The 20845-nt window shown below is 50.8% G+C and overlaps 1 protein-coding gene across 1 annotated transcript; it reads right to left on the reverse strand.

Moving 5' to 3' along the window:
- Positions 1-699: 699 nt before the first annotated feature.
- On the reverse strand, positions 700-7325 carry LOC148824618 (uncharacterized). The gene is made up of 7 exons (XM_088926431.1): positions 7258-7325; positions 6099-6138; positions 5173-5366; positions 4694-4848; positions 3759-4147; positions 1919-2127; positions 700-1335 (listed from the first exon to the last, which is right to left on the reverse strand). The coding sequence occupies exons 2-7, from the start codon at positions 6112-6114 to the stop codon at positions 1147-1149; spliced, it is 1152 nt and encodes a 383-aa protein (XP_088782557.1). The 5' UTR covers positions 6115-6138; positions 7258-7325; the 3' UTR covers positions 700-1146.
- Positions 7326-20845: the final 13520 nt, after the last annotated feature.

Below are 20845 nucleotides of genomic sequence, written 5' to 3' on the forward strand. Positions count from 1 at the left end.
ACACCACCTCTTGGTGTGGTTTAAGCAGCTGGAGTCACATTAGAACGTCTCCAGATAGGGTGGACAAAATACGGTCACTACTGTCATGAGTCTGTTATGCAGCTGTCGCTGGGAAAATTGTAATATTTAACTAAAACTACTTTCCAGTGAACATTAATACATGCGTGAACTAATATGAATGTCATTTAGTAACGGCGAACTTCAATGTCTGTCTTTGTTCATAGCTGTATTACAGCTGGTGAATGTAGAGCCATGTGCGATGTGAGGGCGTGGTGTGTGAGAGTGGGTTTTCAGAGATCATAGGGAGCAGAGCGATCTGAAATGAAGGAAAGGCACGTTTAACTGGGGTGTAAACCTGAAATGTGTTCGGTCACCTCTGAGTGTCAGTTGAATAGATGTGTTGTCTTTTGTTATTTGGATGGGACTCCACCCTCTTGGCTTTCAGGGTAAAGAGGGATATGGAGAAAAGGTTGTTTAGTCAAATGGAAGGATACGTTTCTGGAGAGAAGCCAGGTTCTCGGCTTCCACCACAGGGCTGGGCGGCTTGTTCCACACCCCTGCCCCCCCTGTGTACAGAAGACCCTCCTGTCCTGACTGGAGAAGCTCACCCAGCTGTGTCTGGAGAGAAGCCAGGGTATCGGCTTAAACCACAGGGCTGGGCAGCTTGTATCACAGACGGCAAAGGAATCAGACTGCTCCCATCGAGACCATTTTATTGTGCAGTTCCATTATTTCATGCCATACAGATGGGGATCAGGCACATGAATTACACCGTGTGTGGGGGATCCCAAGTATGACATTGTGGAGCTATGTGACAGTCACCCCACTCACTTAAGCTGTCCAAATGCCATTAATGAACATAGTCAAAAAGGTGCATTTGAAATCTTCTGCAGTCACACTAGAAACATGGACATAACCAAACCCCCTGCTGTAGATTAGCAACACCCTAGCCTTGATCCTAGTATGCATGATAACCCCTCACCAGAACCCCAGGAGCAGGGAAAAGTGATTCCCATCCTCCATGACATCATAAATCACCACATGACATCATCAAGAAACTAGACAGATGGCCTAGCAGGGACCCCATTATAATGCAGGAAGCGCAGAGGCCGTGAGAGAGCTCTTCCCAGTCCTCGTCCTCCTGCCTCAGACTCCGATGGCCATGTCCTGGGAGAGGCTCAGCTGCTCCAGCTCTTGCAGGGCCCGGTCGTACTCCCTCTGCAGCTGCTCCGCAGACAGACTGGAGGGGCGAAGGGCCAGGAAGCTGTAGGCGTCTTCGCAGTGAGAGAACTTCTCCCCCACACTGGAGCAGCAGGCACACAGCACCTGGAAGGACTGCAGTGTGCGTGTGCGTGTGCGTGTGCGTGTGTTGCATTGATGTACACAGTACAAATGTGTAGTGTGTATACAGTATAGTTGGGTGTAAGGTGTGGTTGTGTGTATTGTGTATAGAGATCAGTGGTGTGTAAAGTGTGTATGCGTTGATGTATGTAGTACAAATGTGCATGCATGTGTAGTGTGTCGTTGTGTGTATTGTGAATAGAGATCAGTTGTGTGTACAGTGTGTGTATGCGTTGTGTTGATGGATATAGTACGAATGTGTGTGCGTGTGTAGTGTGTATACAGTATAGTAGGGTGTAGAGTGCGATTGTGTCAGATCAGTTGTGTGTATGCATTGTGTTGGTGTGTACGGTGCGATTGTAGTCAGAATGTGTGTAGTGTGCATTTGTGCACAGTGTGTAGATGTGTGGAGAAAAATGGCAGTTATTAACTCTAAAATGAATGAGTGTCCTAAAATATCTTAGTTTCTTTATTTCCAGCTACTGTAGACAGCTACCCTTCTGACTGACGGAGGCTCCCACTGAAATTCGGGAGAGAAAATCACACCACCGATCTGCCCCTCTGCCCCTCCACCCACCTGCTCCGCCTCATCCAGGCTCTTCAGGTACTCCTCCTTGAAATCCTGGATGTAATCCAGGAAGCTCTCCCCCGCCTCGGTCTTCTGCCCCAGGCTGGCGATGGCCACCCGGGCCGTGTCGCAGAAGTTGTGCAGCCTCAGCAGGATCTGCTGGACGCGGGACAGGCAGCGCTGCACCTCCTGAAGCTGCTTGGGCTTCCCGAGCTTCCCTGAGGGAGAGGGAGAGGGAGAGAGGGAGAGGGGTGGGCAGCAAGCAACAGGCACAAGGCAGGATTCACCCTGGACAGGACGCCAGTCCATCACAGGACACACACACACACACACACACACACACACACACGACAGGATGCCAGTCCATCACAGGACACACACACTCACACACCCTGGACAGGACACCAGTCCATCACAGGACACACACACACACACTCACACACCCTGGACAGGACGCCAGTCCATCACAGGACACACACACACACTCACACACAGGACGCCAGTCCATCACAGGACACACACACACACTCACACACAGGATGCCAGTCCATCACAGGACACACACACACACACACACACACACTCACACACAGGATGCCAGTCCATCACAGGACACACACACACTCACACACCCTCGACAGGACGCCAGTCCATCACAGGACACACACACACACACACACACTCACACACAGGACGCCAGTCCATCACAGGACACACACACACACACACCCTGGACAGGACACCAGTCCATCACAGGACACACACACACACACTCACACACCCTGGACAGGACGCCAGTCCATCACAGGACACACACACACACTCACACACAGGACGCCAGTCCATCACAGGACACACACACACACTCACACACAGGATGCCAGTCCATCACAGGACACACACACACACACACTCACACACAGGATGCCAGTCCATCACAGGACACACACACACTCACACACCCTCGACAGGACGCCAGTCCATCACAGGACACACACACACACACACTCACACACAGGACGCCAGTCCATCACAGGACACACACACACACTCACACACAGGACGCCAGTCCATCACAGGACACACACACACACACACACACACTCACACACAGGACGCCAGTCCATCACAAGACACACACACACACTCACACACAGGACGCCAGTCCATCACAAGACACACACACACACACACACACACACACTCACACACAGGACACCAGTCCATCACAGGACACACACACACACCCTGGACAGGACGCCAGTCCATCACAGGACACACACACACACACCATGGACAGGACGCCAGTCCATCACAGGACACACACACACACACCCTGGACAGGACGCCAGTCCATCACAGGACACACACACACACTCACACACCCTGGACAGGACGCCAGTCCATCACAGGACACACACTCACACACACCCTAGACAGGACGCCAGTCCATCACAGGACACACACTCACACACACCCTAGACAGGACAATAGTCCATCACAGGACACACACACACTCACACACACCCTGGACAGGACACCAGTCCATCACAGGATACACACACACTCACACACACCCTGGACAGGACACCAGTCCATCACAGGATACACACACTCACACACACCCTGGACAGGACACCAGTCCATCACAGGACACACACACACACACTCACACACCCTGGACAGGACGCCAGTCCATCACAGGACACACACACACACACACACTCACACACCCTGGACAGGACGCCAGTCCATCACAGGACACACACACACACAGACACACACACACCCTGGACAGGACACCAGTCCAGGACCAGGCATGGACACCCCCCTCAATCGGCACGCTTACCTATTTCCACCAGCACCTGGGAGTAGACGGCCTGCATGCGGTTGAGCTCGGCCGCGTTGTCCCAGATCTCCCGGGCGAGGCGGTTGTCCTGCCCGTAGAGGTGGCGCAGCTCGCCCTCCAGGGCGCCCAGCCGGGCGCTGTTGCTCTTGTCGCTGTAGGCCCAGCAGCCGCCCTGGCGCCGCCTCTTCTCCGCCAGCTTGTCCTGGATCTGCCGGCCCACCCGGGCCTTCTCCTCGTTCAGGCGGGCCAGCCGGTCCTTCAGGGCGTGGGCCTGCGCCCGCAGCGCCTCCGCCTCCCGTGTCTTCTTCTCCCTCTCCTGCTGCTCGCTCTCGCGGACCGCCTTCACGTCGCTGCAGGTGCCGGCCACGCTGACGTTCAGGCTCTCGTACCTGCGGTCGAGAGAGAGAGAACAGGCAGGAGTAACTGAGTCTCTTTAGTCTGAAGGGTGTGTCCCATACCGTCAGGCTGGAGGAACTGAGTCCCTTTAGTCTGAAGGGAGTGTAAAACTATCTGAAAGCGTTTGAAAGCGGAGAACAGAAAACACATCTTTGCACAAAGTGTGGTGGGGGTGTGGAACAACCTGCCCAGCTCTGTGGTTGAAAACTGGCTACTTTCACACCATTGCAGCCTCGGATCCATTAACCATTAAAACAGGCTAGACCGGTTAGAAATGAAAAAGAGGACTTGGCCCTTCTTATGTTCTCACGACAGAGAAAAACGAGTGCCTTGGGGGGGGGAAACGAACGTGAGACTTGACGTATCGTTCAGTAGCCTTTATCCATTTGCACAGCTGTTCAGTTCAACCCTTCCATCTTGAGGCTGACTGAACTCCGATTAAAATGATGAGAATGATATTTAACCCCCTTCCCCAAGAGAGCATCAACAGACCCAGCAGTCGCGAGCTGGAATTCCCCAGAGAAAATAAAGATGCGTACTTTTCCACGACGTTCTGCACATCGGAGCACATCTTCTGGATCAGGGTCTTGGACAGCTCCAGGCTGACCCGGGCCGACTGCGTTTGCTGGTCCCTCACCGCCTGCCGAATTGCCGGGAACACCCGTTTCATGACGTCGGTCCCCACATTGGCGCACTTCGGGGGGGGAAGAACCAGAAATGAGAGAGAAAGGTAAAGATACTTGTTCCCCACCCCCACCACCCTCTGTGTACAGAAGAGCCTCCTGTCCTGACTGGAGGAGCTCACCCAGCTGTGCCTGGAGAGAAGCCAGGGTATCGGCTTCAACCACATGGCTGGGCAGCTTGTTCCACACCCCCACCACCCGTTGTGTACAGACGTGCTGCCTCCCCCTCCCCCCATCAGTTTTAAATACACTTCCAGGCAGTGGTCCACTACACGAGCATCACTATTAGTGCTGCTGGGCCAGCAATAATGATATTTAAAGGGCACGTTGCCTACCTGTAAAAACGTAGCCGCCGTGGAGATGCACAGCTTGCGCGACTCCGTCCCCCGCTGGTGGACTTTGGTCTCCAGATCCGGGTACTGGCAGAGGCTGAAGTAGGACACCTTGAACAGCACGGCCGCCTTCTGCACCACGGAGACCAGCTCCTGGAGCTGGATCACCGACTGCACCGCATGGAAACCGGCCTGGACTGCGGCCGCACACAGGCGGAGAGAGAGAGAGAAACCGGACAGGAGGCCGCGTTAAAATCCGCCGCGGGCCGCCGAAAACAGCCCGGCAGACGGATAAGACGGGAGGGGAGGAGAGCATTCAAACGCAAAACGCAACCTCGGCCGCTGCAGGAAAAGCTCGTCCCAGCAACAGCGAGGAAAGACCCGGGAGTTTGCGCCGTTCCAGAAGGGGGAACCACAGCGCTGTTTTCACTTAAATCCAAAAATAAAAATTAATTTTCTAGAACATCGATGAGAAAATGGTGGTAACCGAGATCTAATAAGCGGGTCTTTTAGTAGTAACGAGTAACTTTTTTTACTTGTTGTTTGAGGACGCCTCATTGTTGAAGAGGGCCGAGCGGCTGATAATTCGGCCCTTTTCCGCCAGAGGGCGCCCCAAGTCCTATCAAACTTCCATCAGGTCTACGCGTTCCCACAGTTGAAGCCATTTTGACATAAGGAAGAGATTCCCGAGGATAATATAACCACCCGCGGCTGTTTTGGGGGGCATTCATTTTCGATTTTGTAAATTAGATCTCACTTGACGCTGCTCAAGAACGTCATCCTTGATTTTCTCAGACTTCCGTCCTTATAATATAACGGGATGAGAAGTTCCTTCGTTTAACAGCGTCTGATCTTTAAGCCGACTTGTCACGCACATGGCATGCAGTCGGTGATCCTTTTTTCGACCTCGGAGGTACCAACACACCTACCTTTGTTCTCCGCCATTTTTGTTGCTGATCTTCTTTACTTCTGGAAAAGAGAGAGACGGAGATCAAAATGTTTTTTTTAATAGCTTGGTTTCTCCCTCCCTCGTCTTTTTAAAAAATCTGTGGTCAGTATTTGCTCTTCCTTTCCCTGCAACTCTGTCACCCTAAACGTCACCCAGGCGGGGCTCCACACTGGTGGGGGGTGGAGGGGCAGCTCCAGCGTGCGTGTTTGCTTCTTCGCTGGCGAGTAGAGGGTCGCTGGTGGGTTTCTGCCGGTGCGTCGCTGTATCTAATGAATTAATTCCTTATATACAAAGGGGCGGAGCGCGGAGCGGTGACTCTGTGCCTCAGGGTCTGCCGGTTCAAATCTCGCGGCCGGCAGAGGAAGCCCTTCACCCCAGCTGTTCCAGAGGTGCTGTATAAATGGCCGACCCTGCGCTCTGACCCCAAGGTTCTCTCTCCCTGTCTGTGTATCTCACGAAGAGCAAGCTGGGGTCTGTGAAAAGACACATTCCTCATGCAAGAAATTGTATAGGGCTAATTAAAGTAATCTCATCTTATTTTATAGCTGCTGCCTCTACCGCGTTTGCTGGGGATCGGAGTGAAGTTGCAAATTCTTACTGAATGACAGTTCTAGTGCTCTTCACGCGAGACAGGGGAACCCGAAAGAAAGCCACGCGCGTGTCCCTTTTTAATCCTTATTGCGTTACGCATCGGTCATTAAAACCCCCCACAGACGCAGATCTGAACCTTTCTGATTGGAACAGGAACCCCGACACACCCACAGGCCTGCACCGTGAAAGAGTGCGGCGGGGATTCATTCCACGCAGAAAAGCAGAAACGGACACACACGCTGGGTTTTTTTTTTCTGTCCACGTTTCGGCGTGGAATTAACTTTTAAGCCTGCTTAAAACACACACACACACACACTGGACAGGACACCAGTCCATCACAGGACATACACACACACTCCGTGCTCGCGTAGGATCGGCGCGTCCGTGTGACCCTGGATCGTGGATTAATATCGGCGTACCCACCCCGACACACAATGCAGAGCAAAACCCGCAAACCCGCAAGCCGGCCTGATCAAGCGCGGCAGGACCGGCAAGCTGATCGCGCGGGGCAGCGGCCACGCAGAAGAGAACCGAGCTTAAATACGCACCGAGGAGCTGCTGGAAACGCGCGGAGCCGGCTGCGCTTCTGAAAAGGGTCTGATCTTCACGGCGTGAAAGGAATAAAAGCGTGCGAGATGAGGAGGAGGTGGGGCAGGTTGGTGATACAGACCTGTGTGCGCGCGGCCCCGCCTACCCCCTCCCCCCTCCCCTCGAACACCTCACCCTGCGCGACACGCAGCCTTTCCTACTGAAACGGGTGATTTCTGAAGAGGTGGTAGTTTTCCAGGCCAGTTAAGATAAGAACGGGCGACGGCTTTCCTCAACCGTCCGCTGTCCAACCCTGCTGTGTCTCTCCGGGCGCGTCCCCAGTCTCTGTCGCGTCCCCCTTTCGCTTGCGTGTGAACACACCTGCATCCACGAGGGGCCCGTTCAGCCCGTGGGACCCCTCCGCCCCCTGTTTGCTGGTGAGGAATTAATTGTTCCGAGGAGCTCATCCAGCTGTGTCCCGAGAGAGGCTTCAACAACAGGTTGGGCAGCCTGTTAATAATAATTAATAACTCCTTACACTTCTATAGCGCTTTCCTGGACTCTCCACTCTCCAGCTCTTCCCAGGTCACGGGGAGCCCCTGCAGCCCCACCTGGATGATGCTCCAGTCCGCTCAGCACACAGCAGCTCTCAGTGGGGAGGAGAGCAGAGGGATGAAGCCAGTTCAGAGAGGGGGTTATTAGGAGGCCATGATGGGTAAAGACCAGGGGGGGAATTGGGCCAGGACACTGGGGTAACACCCCTACTCTTTCCCAGAAACACCGTGGGATTGTTAATGACCACAGAGAGTCAGGACCTCGGTTTTACGTCTCATCAGGACAGTCCAGTGTCCCCGTCACTATACTGGGGCATCAGGACCCACACAGACCGCAGGGTGAGCGCCCCCTACTGTCCCCCCTCACACCTCTCCCAGCAGCAGCCTCAGCTTTCCCAGGAGTCTCCCCTCCAGGTACTGGCCAGGCTCACACCTGCTGAGCTCCAGTGGGGGGGGGGGGGACTGCCAGCTGGGCGCTGCAGGGTGAGATGGCCACTGGCCACACCCCCCACCACCCTTTGTGTAAAGAACCGCCTGCTGTCCAGTTTTAAACCCACTTTCGTGCAGTTTATACCCCAGCCCCGGGTTGTGCTTCACCATGAGCAGTATGATACTGGGGAAAAACTGAAACTGAATCCTTTTTTTTTTAGATTGACTTCTGCACTCACAAATGCTGACTGTTAACATACCCAAATGTGATTTTAAGAAGTTCCCCGATGGCCTGAGGCTATTTGGATGACATTTTGTTGAGATAAAGACGAATTTAATGGAGCAGGAAACAATGATCCGCAGACCTCAATTGAACCGAGCCTATAATTATAAATTCAATCAGACTTTCACTCTTTTCCAGGATTCAGCACCATACATGCTGATGGAGTCTGCTAGCAGAATCTGTGTGTAACCCTGTACCCAGATAGTGGCAGGAGCTGTGAACTCCTGCTGCATTCACATGCTAAGCTCTAACCTTCACGCTGGCTTGAGCACAGATGCTTCTCACTTCCTGTCCCAAATTCCCAAATGGGGAATGTTTACACTAAACTCCTGACAAGAAAGGAATGTTTTAAGTGCTTTCCGAGTCCTGGAGTGTCCTGAGAAAGCTACCTCAAAGACAGGAGGGGGAGGGTGTAGAGAAACGTGTATATATAAGGTGTGTAGAGGCATGTCTCCTCTGAGCTACTAGAACTACTATAGTCCTTATTGTGGTTCCTTGTATGCCTACTATAAAGCTTGGCTGGACGAACGGACACTTCAGGTTCCAATCTCTTGGTTTCTACAATGCCAGCTGATCTGCTGGAATATCGTCAAGTATAACAGTGGCTAGGACTTCGATGATCGTTTATGGTGCGTATTTTCATATCTGCACTTTGTTAAACACAACAATATGATCCTAATAAAGCTTAGAAGATCTGGCCTTTTCAGTATTTAGGAGTTAATTGATCTGAGGAGCTCATCAAGCTGTATCCTGAGAGAAGCCGGGGTTACCGGCTCTCAACAGCATAGCTGGGCGGCTTGTTCCCCACCCCCTCAGTGTAAAGCAGTGTCTCTGTTTCTCAGTTCCATATGCCCTTTCACCGAGCTCCTGTTTCTCTTATCTTTTTCAGACATCCGCTGGGTTGACGTCGTCCCCGGGGCCTCAAGGGAAGGCATGCTAAGAGCATCCTGCTAACAGAGGCCACTGCTGGAGGGGGTGGGAGTGTTGGAGGCCAGAGGCGTGTTCTGGCATGCCCCTTCAATAGCTTCAGATCACTCCAGATCATCTTACTGTGGCTACTGAGGTGGATACACCCCTCCTGCTCATGTCCTCTGGCGTTCTGTGAGTGTGTGAGCCCAGCCGTCTCCGTATTGAACACTGTCTCTCTTTCACACGATATGATGGTCAGCTGCTGGTCAGCAGCTTTGTGGAGTGGTGTGGGGTGAACCACTTGGAACTGAATGTTACAAAGACAAAGGAACTGGTAGTAGATTTCAGGAGGAAAAAGGTCAAACCTACTCCTGTCTACATCCATGGGAGTGGCGTGGAGATGGTGGACTCGTACAAGTACCTGGGAGTGCACATCGACGATAGACTGGAATGGTCTAAGAACATCGAGGCCATCTATAAGAAGGGACAGAGCCGACTCTACTTCTTGAGGAGGCTCAGGTCCTTCAATGTGTGTAGTAAGATGCTACACATGTTCTATCAGTCGGTGGTAGCGAGTGCCATTTTCTACGCAGTGGTGTGCTGGGGCTCTGGGATTAGAGCAGTAGATTCCAAAAGGCTGAACAAGCTCATCAGGAGAGCAAGCTCTGTCATTGGGTCTGACCTGGACTCCTTGGAGGTAGTGGCTGAGAGGAGAATGATGTCCAAACTAGAGGCCATCATGGACAACTTCTCCCATCCCCTCTATGACAGGCTTGCAGGAATGAAGAGCACGTTCAGCAATAGACTGATTCATCCACGGTGCGACAGGGAGCGCTACAGGAGGTCATTCTTGCCGTCTGCCATAAGACTGTACAACGCATCCACCTTGCGTCTTGGCAGAGGCAACATTGACAGTGACCTGTTTCTGGACTAAACGCATCTACACATCTACTGCTACATCTGTTCTCTTTCTTTTTCTTTTTCTTTTTCCCGTTTACAACCACTTTTTGTGCAATATATGCCAGGGACCTGTGCAATACATTTATATTTATATCTATAGTTACATCTATATTTATATTCATATGTGTGATATGAGTGTGATACGATTTTCTATGTACTGTTCTGTTCTAGTTTGTTCTTGTGCGTCCGGACTGTGAGTAACTCTTGTATTGTATTGTATGTATTGTACTATTATTATATAATTCGTTACACTGTGGCTGTGTTGTGTGTGTTAAGCTGCTGTTGCACTGCAATTTCCCTCACGGGATCAATAAAGTATCTATCTATCTATCTATCTATCTATCTATCTATCTATCTATCTATCTATCTATCTATCTGATACTGTCCTCCAGTTTGGTATTTTGCCATGTTAGTATTAATTTAAAATTATGCCAAAAAAACTAACTGGATTTTTATTGTGTTCCAGATTCTTGTAAAGCAGAGTTTTTATGATTTATTTATTTATTTTTATTATTGAGCCCACTCCTGAAAGGTAAAAGGACTTATCTTCTGTAGGACTTGTAATCCAAAACTCCAGACATCATGAATGTAGTAGATGATATCAGTCTGAAGTTGACTCCAGCTGTGGAAATCCTGATATTCGAACATACTGTACACTCATCCCTCAGGAAATGGGTACCTTGCTTACGAGTACTGAGTACTCTGTCACTGACAAAACATGAAACAAAACATTTTACTGTCAGTGTGGGACACCCCCTTCAGACTAAAGAGACTCAGTTCCTCCAGCCTGTCAGTGTGGGACACCCCCTTCAGACTAAAGAGGCTCAGTTCCTTCAGCCTGTTAGTGTGGGACACCCCCTTCAGACTAAAGAGGCTCAGTTCCTCCAGCCTGTCAGAGTGGGACACCCCCTTCAGACTAAAGAGACTCAGTTCCTTCAGCCTGTCAGTGTAGGACACCCCCTCTGCACACATACACACAGCAGTCCTTCCAGGTGCTGTGTGCCTGCTGCTCCAGTGTGGGGGAGAAGTTCTCTCAGTGCAAAGATGCCTACAGCTTCCTGGCCCTGCGCCCCTCCAATCTGTCTGCGGAGCAGCTGCAGAGGGAGTACGACCGGGCCCTGCAAGAGCTGGACCAGCTGAGCATCTCCCAGGACATGGCCATCGGAGTGTGAGGCAGCCGGCTCCTTCCTCACTCTCCCAGCAGGAGGAAGACGGATAGGTACTTTATTCATCCGGTAAAATTCAGGTGCTACAGCAGCCAGGCACAGTCAACACAGCACAGTACAGATGTAGTAATACAGTAATACAGTAATACAGTAATACAATACAATAACTAAATGAAATGGAATAAAGAATTACAAACAAAACAGAAAAGGCACACAAAGCAAAAAAATGAATGTACAGAACACAAGGAAAGTGTAATAGACAGTATAGATATTACACACTCCCAAGCACATTGCACAGAGTAGGTAGCTATTGAACAGTTGTGAATAATAAATGAATTGCCCATTCCACTTCCACTTATTGCACTATAAACCAGATGTAGACAGAGCTCCAATAACACAGAGCATCAGCTGTTACAGAGGAATCGGTTTCAGGAGTACAGGTATGGTGTTGCAACAGGTCAGTGCCCCTGCCCCTGCCCAGACATACTGTAGTTGGGTTGTAAAGTCTTATGGCAGAAGGCACAAATGATCTTCTGTAATGGTCCCTGTCGCACCCTGAGTACTGGGAAAAGCTCTTTCACAGCTACAGCGCCTCTGCTGTTTCTGCAGGATAGTTAGTCACTTGGCCCTGCTAGGCAGTCTGTTTACTTTATTGATGTTAAACAATCAAGCAGTGTTAAACAACTGGAGGACCTCACCCAGTCTTTTCTCAGGACACAGCTGGACATCGGCTTCAACGATAGGGTTCAGCAGCTTGTTCCCCACCCCCACCACTCTCTGTGTAATGAAGAGCCTCCTGGCCTGACTGGAGGAGCTCACCCAGCTGTGTCTGGAGAGAAGCCAGGGTATCGGCTTCAACAACAGGGCTGGGCAGCTTGTTCCCCACCCCCACCACCCTCTGTGTAATGAAGAGCCTCCTGTCCTGACTGGAGAAGCTCACCCAGCTGTCTGGAGAGAAACCAGGGTATCGGCTTCAACAACCACAGCTGGGCAGCTTGTTCCACACCCCCACCGCCCTCAGTGTAAAGTGGCGTCTCAGTCTCTGAGTTCCAAATGCCCTTTCAAGGAGCTCCTGTCTCTCTGCTCTTTTTCAGACATCCGCTGGGTTGACTTCGTCCCCGGGCCGGAAGTAAAGACATTTTGAAAGTATAACAGAGGACAGTGCTGGAGGGGATGGGAGTGTAAGAGACTGGGAACATGCTCTGTTAGACCTCTTCGACAGCTGTAAATCATTTCCTGCCACAATCGAAGCTCAAGTCTGCACAAGTCTCTGGCACTCTGTAAGTGAGTGAACTTAGTCACTTCTGTCATTAATTTCAACTGGTCAGGACCTGTATTCAAATATTGGGTCTTTTTTTTTACATGATATTAGAACAGGTTTTCTATTTAATTGTCCTCCATTTTGGCATGTTTCTATGAATTTGAAATATGTTTTCATGTTGTACAAAAAAGTAACTGGATTATTTATTGGTCCCAATTCTCATGAGCGAGTTTTGTGTTTTATTTTTTTACTATTGCACCCACTCCTGAGCAAAGCGCTTATTTTCTGTAGCTTACAGTCGAAAGCTTCAGACATCATGAATCAAATAGGTGATATCATTCCGATGTTGACACTATGGCTGGAAATCATGACATTAAAAGTCGGACTAAAGAGACTCAGTTCCTCCAGCCTGTCAGTGGAGGACCCTCCCTTTAGACTAAAGAGACTCAGTTTCTTCAACCTGTCAGTGTGGGACACTCCCTTCAGACTAAAGAGACTCAGTTCCTCCAGCCTGGCAGTGTGGGACACTCCCTTCAAACAAAAGAGACTCAGTCCCTCCAGCTGGCAGTGTCGGACACTCCCTCAGACCCTGACATGTACTCTGTCTGGTTGCTGAAATCGTCGTACATTGCTGTCAACACACATGACTTTGGTGATTTCACTGACACTTCACAGAAAAGGCTCACGTGAGCCCCTGTCCACACAGCTGCGTACATTAGTGAGAAAAACACAGGGGGCTGCTTGTGTCACACTGTAATACACTGTAATAGGGTCTGCAGGAATGCCTCCTGGTAGAGGTGTCTACCGAAGGATGCGGGGGCAGAGCAGTCCAGACCCGGTGCATCGCCCCCTCCACTGAACTGTCCTGCCCCCTCAGTTTTGGACAAAAGGACTTTCACCTATGTGCTTTGTCAATGGTCAGATAATGAACACGAACCCCCGAATTCGCAGTTACTACATCGGGCTGTCTGATGTGCCGGAAGGGCTATCCGTCCAGGAACAGCACCTATTCCATGGTGTCTGCATTTCTGGGTGTCAACATTATTATGAAGCAGCTCGAGAAGGTTTCCTATAGGTAACAGGTAAGGACAGGTAACGAAAAGAGCAGAAAGGCAGCGCAACGTTTCAGCCTGAAGAAGGCTCCACAGCCCTAAACGTTGCCTTTCTTTCCTTTGTGGCAGGGAATAAACCCATTACCCGTCCCTTTGCAGCATTATTACGATCTCGAGGGCTCGGGTGGACCGATGCCTTGCAAGAGTTTATCCTAATACTTAACAGTCGTTCTGTAACGAGGACCGTAGTTATCGGAGTCTGTGCCTGCTGTTTTCTTAACCTGAAGGGGGGACTCCTGGGAAAGCTGAGGCTGCTGCTGGGAGAGGTGTTAGTGGGGCCAGCAGGGGGCGCTCACCCTGCTGTCCATGTGGGTACTGGTGCCCCAGTATAGTGATGGGGACACTATACTGTAAACAGGCACAGTCCTTCGGATGAGACGTAAAACCAAGGTCCTGACTCCCTGTGGTCATTGACAATCCCAGGGTGTTTCTGAAGAAGAGTAGGGGTGTTACCCCAGTGTCCTGGCCTAATTCCCCCCCTGGTCTTTACCCATCATGGCCTCCTAATCACCCCCCTCTCTGAACTGGCTCCATCCCTCTGCTCTCCTCCCCATTGAGAGCTGCTGTGTGCTGAGCAGACTGGAGCATCATCCAGGTGGGGCTGCACACTGGGGGGGCTGGAGGGGATCCCCATGACCTGGGAAGAGCTCTGAGTGGAGGGTCCAGCAAGGCGCTATATAAGTGTAAGCAATTATTCATTATTATTATTATACTTCAGGACATACAGCTCCACTTGCAATTATTATTATTATTATTATTAGCCACTATAAAACTATAAAATGCTGCCAATGATCCGGACGGCCGTGAAGAAGAGGAAAGTGGCGCTGGCCAAGACGTTCCTGGACAAGTCGAAGGGCTGGATCGAGGACATCTGCCACCAAGTGGACCGATCGGTGGAGAAGTAAGACCCCCCCCAGAGCTCCGGCTCTGCCATGGGGGAACCCGTCATTGCAAGCAGCCAGAGATCCTGGGATATCAGGATTCATTCCAACCGAGCGGCTTACTCCACCCTCCCACCACCCTTTGTGAAAAGCACTTCCTGTTAGGCTTGAATTATCCGCTCCCATACTGTCTCGGGAGCTGCCGTTTGCTTCACATTAGATAGACTGTCAGCCCAGGGTGCCTGTTATCGTTGTCCTGACCCCACTGAATACCTTATTTTACCAACTAGGAGAAAGTACTGCGGGATCCTCTTCTGCTGTTGGCATCAAATGCATGAGAATGCATCAACCCAGTCAAAACTCTTCATCGGTCACCCAGTAACTTCAAGACCACAAACCAGAAGTAGCGCAGGGGATGAGAGGCAGAGTAATTTATAAGATCACTTTATTAACCCTATACAGTTTCTTGCATTGGGAATTTGTCTTTTCACAGACTCCAGCTTGCTCTCCATGAGACACACAGATAGGGAGAGAGAAGCTGGGGGTCAAAGCGCAGGGTCGGCCATTTATACGGCACCACCTGGAGCAGCTGGGGTGCAGGGCCACGCTTCTCGCCAACGGAGTAGGATTGCCCTACAGTATGCACACATACAGTACATAGGAGTTCGTATTGGCCCTGTTCTCTCGGGAGGCACACAGTACAAAAAGACGGCACAGTGTGCATGGCATGTTACAAAACGGTAAATAACGACAGCCTACCATCATGCACAACCCAACACCAACAACGGGCAGTGCTGGACAGTAAATGCGCAATAACTTCAGTAACGTCAGCAAGAAGAGCAGAGCGCGGAGGTGAGTGGAGTTCAGCAGCTGTAGCAGTGAATCATTCACACTGCTGCCCTCTGATGGCGAACAGGGGGAGGCTCCTCCCACTGGGTCCCAGGCTGCTTTCAAGCAGCAATAATAATAATAATAATAATAATTGCTTATGCTTATATTGTGCTTTTCTGGAAACTCGACTCAAAGCGCTTTACAGGTAATGGGTTCTCCCCTCCACCACCACCAATGTGCAGCCCCACTTGGATTATGCGACAGCAGCCACAGTGCGCCAGAACGCTCACCACACATCAGCTATCAGTGAGGAGGAGAGCAGAGGGATGAAGCCAGTCTTCTCTCTTCATCACTCTGTTCTCCTCCCCACTGAGAGCTGATGTGTGGTGAGCGTTCTGGTGCACTATGGCTGCCGTCGCGTCATCCAGGTGAGGGCTGCACATTGGTGGTGGTAGTGGGATTCCCCATTACCTGTAAAGCACTTTGAGTGGGGTGTTCAGAAAAGCATTATAAAAGTGTAAGCAATTATTAATTTTTATTATAATTTCTGCTGCTATTTATCCCGACCGCGTGGGTCTGATTGGGGAAATGGAGTCACGTGGTTCAGACAACAGCACCCCCTTTTCCCACAGCAGAAGGATCGCCAGCAGCAGGAGCGTTTCTTCTCTGCCCCGCGGCAGTGAAATCTCACATTTCCCCGCACCACTCGGGTCGGCCTCACGTCTGTGCTTCTCCTCCCCTTCCCCACAGATCTGGAAGAGCTTCTGCAACGTCTGCACGTCCACGGGATCTTCATCCTGCAGTCCAAGGAGGCCTACAGGTTCCTGGAGGTCAGCCCCTCGGCCCTGAGCCAGGAGCAGTGGCAACATGAGTACGACAGCGTGGTGGCGCAGCTGGACAAGCTGAACCCCCCCACCCTCCGGGAGCTGCCGGACCAAGATGCTGGGAAGGCGGTTGAGGGGCCGAAGTAGGGCGGTGCTTCGAGTTGGGGGGGCTGCTGGGATATCAACCGCTCTGAAGGGGTCGACTCCTCCCTTCGCCCCCATCGTGGGGTTCTTGGGGCTCCGGCAATGCTCTTCACACGCAAGAAAAAGTCGATCAGCACCTCTTGCGTAGTAGCTTTTTTTGCAGTGATTATCTGTACCAGAGGCTTGACCCTTTATTTCTGGGGGGGCGAGGAATGACGTGCCTTTCGTCGAACCTCTGTATGGTGAAGGCAGATGGGCCTCGAGGGGCCCCTGCTTTCAATTCCCTGCCCATCAGCAGGTCCTCTGCTGTCTCGATCGTGTGGCACAAGTGGGGACGAAGGTCTGACAAAGATGGCAGCTCGTGTCTGAAACTACATTTCCCAGAAAGCATTGGGGGTGGGGTGGGGGGGGTTGACCTGTGCCATCCTCCGTCACCTGACTGATTTGGAAGCAGACCATTGGTCAGGTGACTGCTTCAAGCCAGGAAGCTGAGGACTCTAGGTCTGCTTTCTTCCCGCTGGTTGTACTTCAGATATATAGAACAGCATAGTGCCTTACAGTGCTGCGGCCCCAGTTTTGACTCCTGGAGTGCTCTATCTGTGTAGAATATGTATGTTCTCTCTGTGTCCATGTGGGTTTCCTCCCACAGTCCAGAGACATGCTAGTGGGTTCATTGGCATCTAGGAAAATTGGCCCAGGTGTGTCACCTTAGTCTTTTTCTACATTTCTAAATCTTACAGTGTTTTCCTGCCTGCACAGTAGTGGTAGAAACCATTAAATTAATTCTTACGATCTGCTTTAATTCAGAACTCTGTCTGCTAATTAGACACCCCACCATCCCGATGCTCAGGGCATGACCATGACTCTCCCCCCCCCAGCTGCGTGTAAAACACAGGAGGAGGAAAGAGGCTGGTTCTCTTTCGTCTGGAATGATTCATGGGGGGTTTGACTGGATTTGGAGATGTGGATTGGGGTCCAGTCTGTTTACGGAAATAAGCAGCCATCACATTAATAATTCAGTAGATCACACATATTAAAAAAACATGGCATGCTGTAACCTTTCACAGAGAACATTTCAGCTCCCATGAGAAGGTCAGATGGTACCGGCTGCTCTGATGAAATCCGACATTGTGAACACATCAGGAGTATTCATACATACTAGTATTGAGAAGTAATTGTGAAGACATCCCCTGAGTTGGCTTTTCGTTGCATGAAATACTAGTATCAGGTGCCCTAGTAGTTTTCCCTATTATGGGCAGCAGCCATATAACTCCCAGCTGGCAGCCCCACTGAAGCTCAACAGGTGTGAGCCTGGTAGGTACCTGGATGGGAGACCTCCTGGGAAAAACTAAAGTTGCTGCTGGAAGAGGTGTTAGTGGGGCAAGCAGAGGGTGCTCACCCAGCGGTCTATGTGGGTCCTAATGCCCCAGTATAGTGATGGGGGACACTATACTGTAAACAAGCGCTGTTCTTCAGATGAGACGTAAAACCAAGGTCCTGACTCTGTGGTCATTAAAAATCCCAGGGCCTTTCTGGAAAAGAGTAGGAGTGTTACCCCAGTGTCCTGGACAAGTTTCCCATTGGCCCTTACCAATCATGGCCTCCTAATAATCCCCATCTATGAATTGGCTGCATCACTCTGCTCTCCTCATTGAGAGCTGGTGTGGGGTGAGTGTTCTGGAGCACTATGGCTGCAATCACATCATCCAGGTGAGTGTCCAGAAAAGTGCTATATAAGTGTAAGCAATTATTATTATTATTATTTTTATTATCCCTACTGAACCGCACAGCCCTGCCGAGACCCTTACAGCCCAGAGTCTTAGCCCCTACTCAACAGAGCCACAAAGTCCAGCCCCAATCTCTTTACTTATCAATGTGCGACTGTCACTAAGGATTAAACTGAAAACCAGCTTGCACTCAGGAGCAGGATGTGATCCCCCCAGCCTCTGACACTGAGCCCACAGTCTTAACTTCCACCCTACAGAGGCACACACTCCCAGACTCCCTCTCTTCACACTTATCAGTGTGTTGACATTTCAGGAAGAATTACACTGAAAAACCACAGGTCTCATGGAGGATTTGAGCCCACCACCAGTCAGCCACAAGCCCAGACTCTTAACCTCTGGACCATAAAGCTCAACCCCTAACTGTTGACTTAGCCATGTGTTACTGTTGCTATGAATTATACTGAAAAGCAACATGCAATCACAGCCAGGACTTGAGCCCACAACCAGGTGACTGTGAGCCCACAGTTGTAACCCGTGAGGTACAGCACACACTCACAGGACCAGTCTCTTTACTGATCAGTGTGTTGACATTTCAGGAGGAATTAAACTGAAAACAAATCATAAATCTCATGGACTGAGACTGAGCCATGACTCCATACTTCACCTCTACATTAGAGCTCCTGACAAGCCAATCTCTGTACTAATCACCGTGTTACTGTCACTAAGAACTAAATTGAAAGTTAACACGAGGACACAGCCAGGACTTGAACTCCTTACCCTCAGGCTGAGAGTCCTGCTCGACAGAGACACAAGCCTTGTGACTGAGTCTCTTTACTCATCAACGTGTTACTCTCAGGAAGAATGTGATTGGGAAGAAAAAGAACAGTTCTCCGGCAGGACTTGACCGCACAAGGTCATAGTCAGCAGTTCAGAATTTGTCCCTTCAGATCCGGACAGCTGCTGTTCCTTGGTCCCGAGTTGAGAAGATTCATTCCTGTCACGACCGCCAGCCAGCAGAGATCAACTCGTAAGCGAGCTAATCAGCACTAGCAATGGGTTATTATTAACAAGCGCCGCCTCACGAGTTAACACACCTGCAATTGCTCTACCGTGCGGCATGCCGGGTTATTTATACCATTCTAACCCGCTTCCCATTGCTTGGTATTGAGTTAACTTCTCGTAAGCTCTACCTAGCGTTTCTCTACCTTTTTGCCTTCTTGGAATTTTGGACTACACCTTTTTGCCTTCGGACTACGGATCTCACCTTGCCCCTCGGATTGGTTGCTATCAGTGTCTATACCGGATTTACTACCGCTCTCTTTTCGACCTCGATATTGTCTCACGTTTTGGATTGTTCGCCACCAGTGTCTTTACTGGATTTCGACCTACCTTACACCTTCTGACTACGATTCAGCTCCTAGTTTCGGTTTGTTCGCTTACTTACCTCCCTACTACTCCGGCATCTGCATTGGATCCTTTTCACCTCTTCAGAGCAGCATTATAGAATACTGAGCCTTATTATGGATCCCACGGATGCACAGACTCTTCGTTCCCTTCTCCCGAAGCATTCCCAAACTATCACCCAGCTTCAATCTTCACTCCAAAAGATCACTAACCAGGTCACCTGGCTTTTTTCTTCCCCTGTTTCGCCGGCTCCTGTACCGATTCCTGTAACACATTTTGCACAAGCACCTGCTCCGACCCCCGCAGCCCCACCCACCACTCTCTCAACCTTACCTTTTGTCCTCCCGGAGAAGTATGATGGCAACCTTGCAGGCAGCAGGGGCTTTATTGCTCAGTGCTCCCTGGCTTTTCAGCTGCAGCATGAGCGTTTTTCTACTCCTTGGGAGCAGATCGGATTCGCCCTTTCCTTGCTCACAGGCAAAGCATTGGACTGGGCAGCAGTATTGCTTGCTAGGGGAGATCAGCTGTTCTCTGACTTTCAGCTTTTTGCTGTCCGTCTCCAGGCACGTTTTTCTCAAAGCAACCTGGATTTGACTTGACTTCGGCTTTCCTCTCTTCGCCAGGGCGACAGACCACTGCAAGATTATGTGGCTGAATTCCAAGCCCTCGCCACAGAGTCTGCCTGGAACCCTGAAGCTTTGGTTTGCCTCTTCTCTAAGGGTCTTGGAGGATTTAAAGGACCACCTGATGCTCAGGCCTCTACCCACCTATCGCTCAGGTGGTTGAATTGGACACCCGCATTCGGCTTCGGAGAGCAGAGAGACACCCAGGAAGCAGACCTGTGCACCCCATGGATCCTCCCCTTTTGGCACCAACCCTGCCACATGCACCCCTGTCCTTGGAGGAAAAGGAAAGGCGCCGTTAGGAGGGGCTGTGTCTGTACTGCTCTGCGTCGGGTCATCTGCTCGCCTACTTGTCCTTCGAGACTCCCACATCCATCTCCAGCTCTCCCACTGCCTACTCTTAGAGTCAGTAGTGCTGTTTTTTCACAATCCTCTTCGGGGCCTTTATTCCCAGCTGAGATTTCATGGATGGACACGCCCCTTCCCCTTTCGGTTTTGGT

This window comes from Atractosteus spatula, chromosome 10 (assembly GCF_055471065.1).
Source record: "Atractosteus spatula isolate fAtrSpa1 chromosome 10, fAtrSpa1.hap1, whole genome shotgun sequence".
Classification (NCBI taxonomy): domain Eukaryota; kingdom Metazoa; phylum Chordata; class Actinopteri; order Semionotiformes; family Lepisosteidae; genus Atractosteus; species Atractosteus spatula.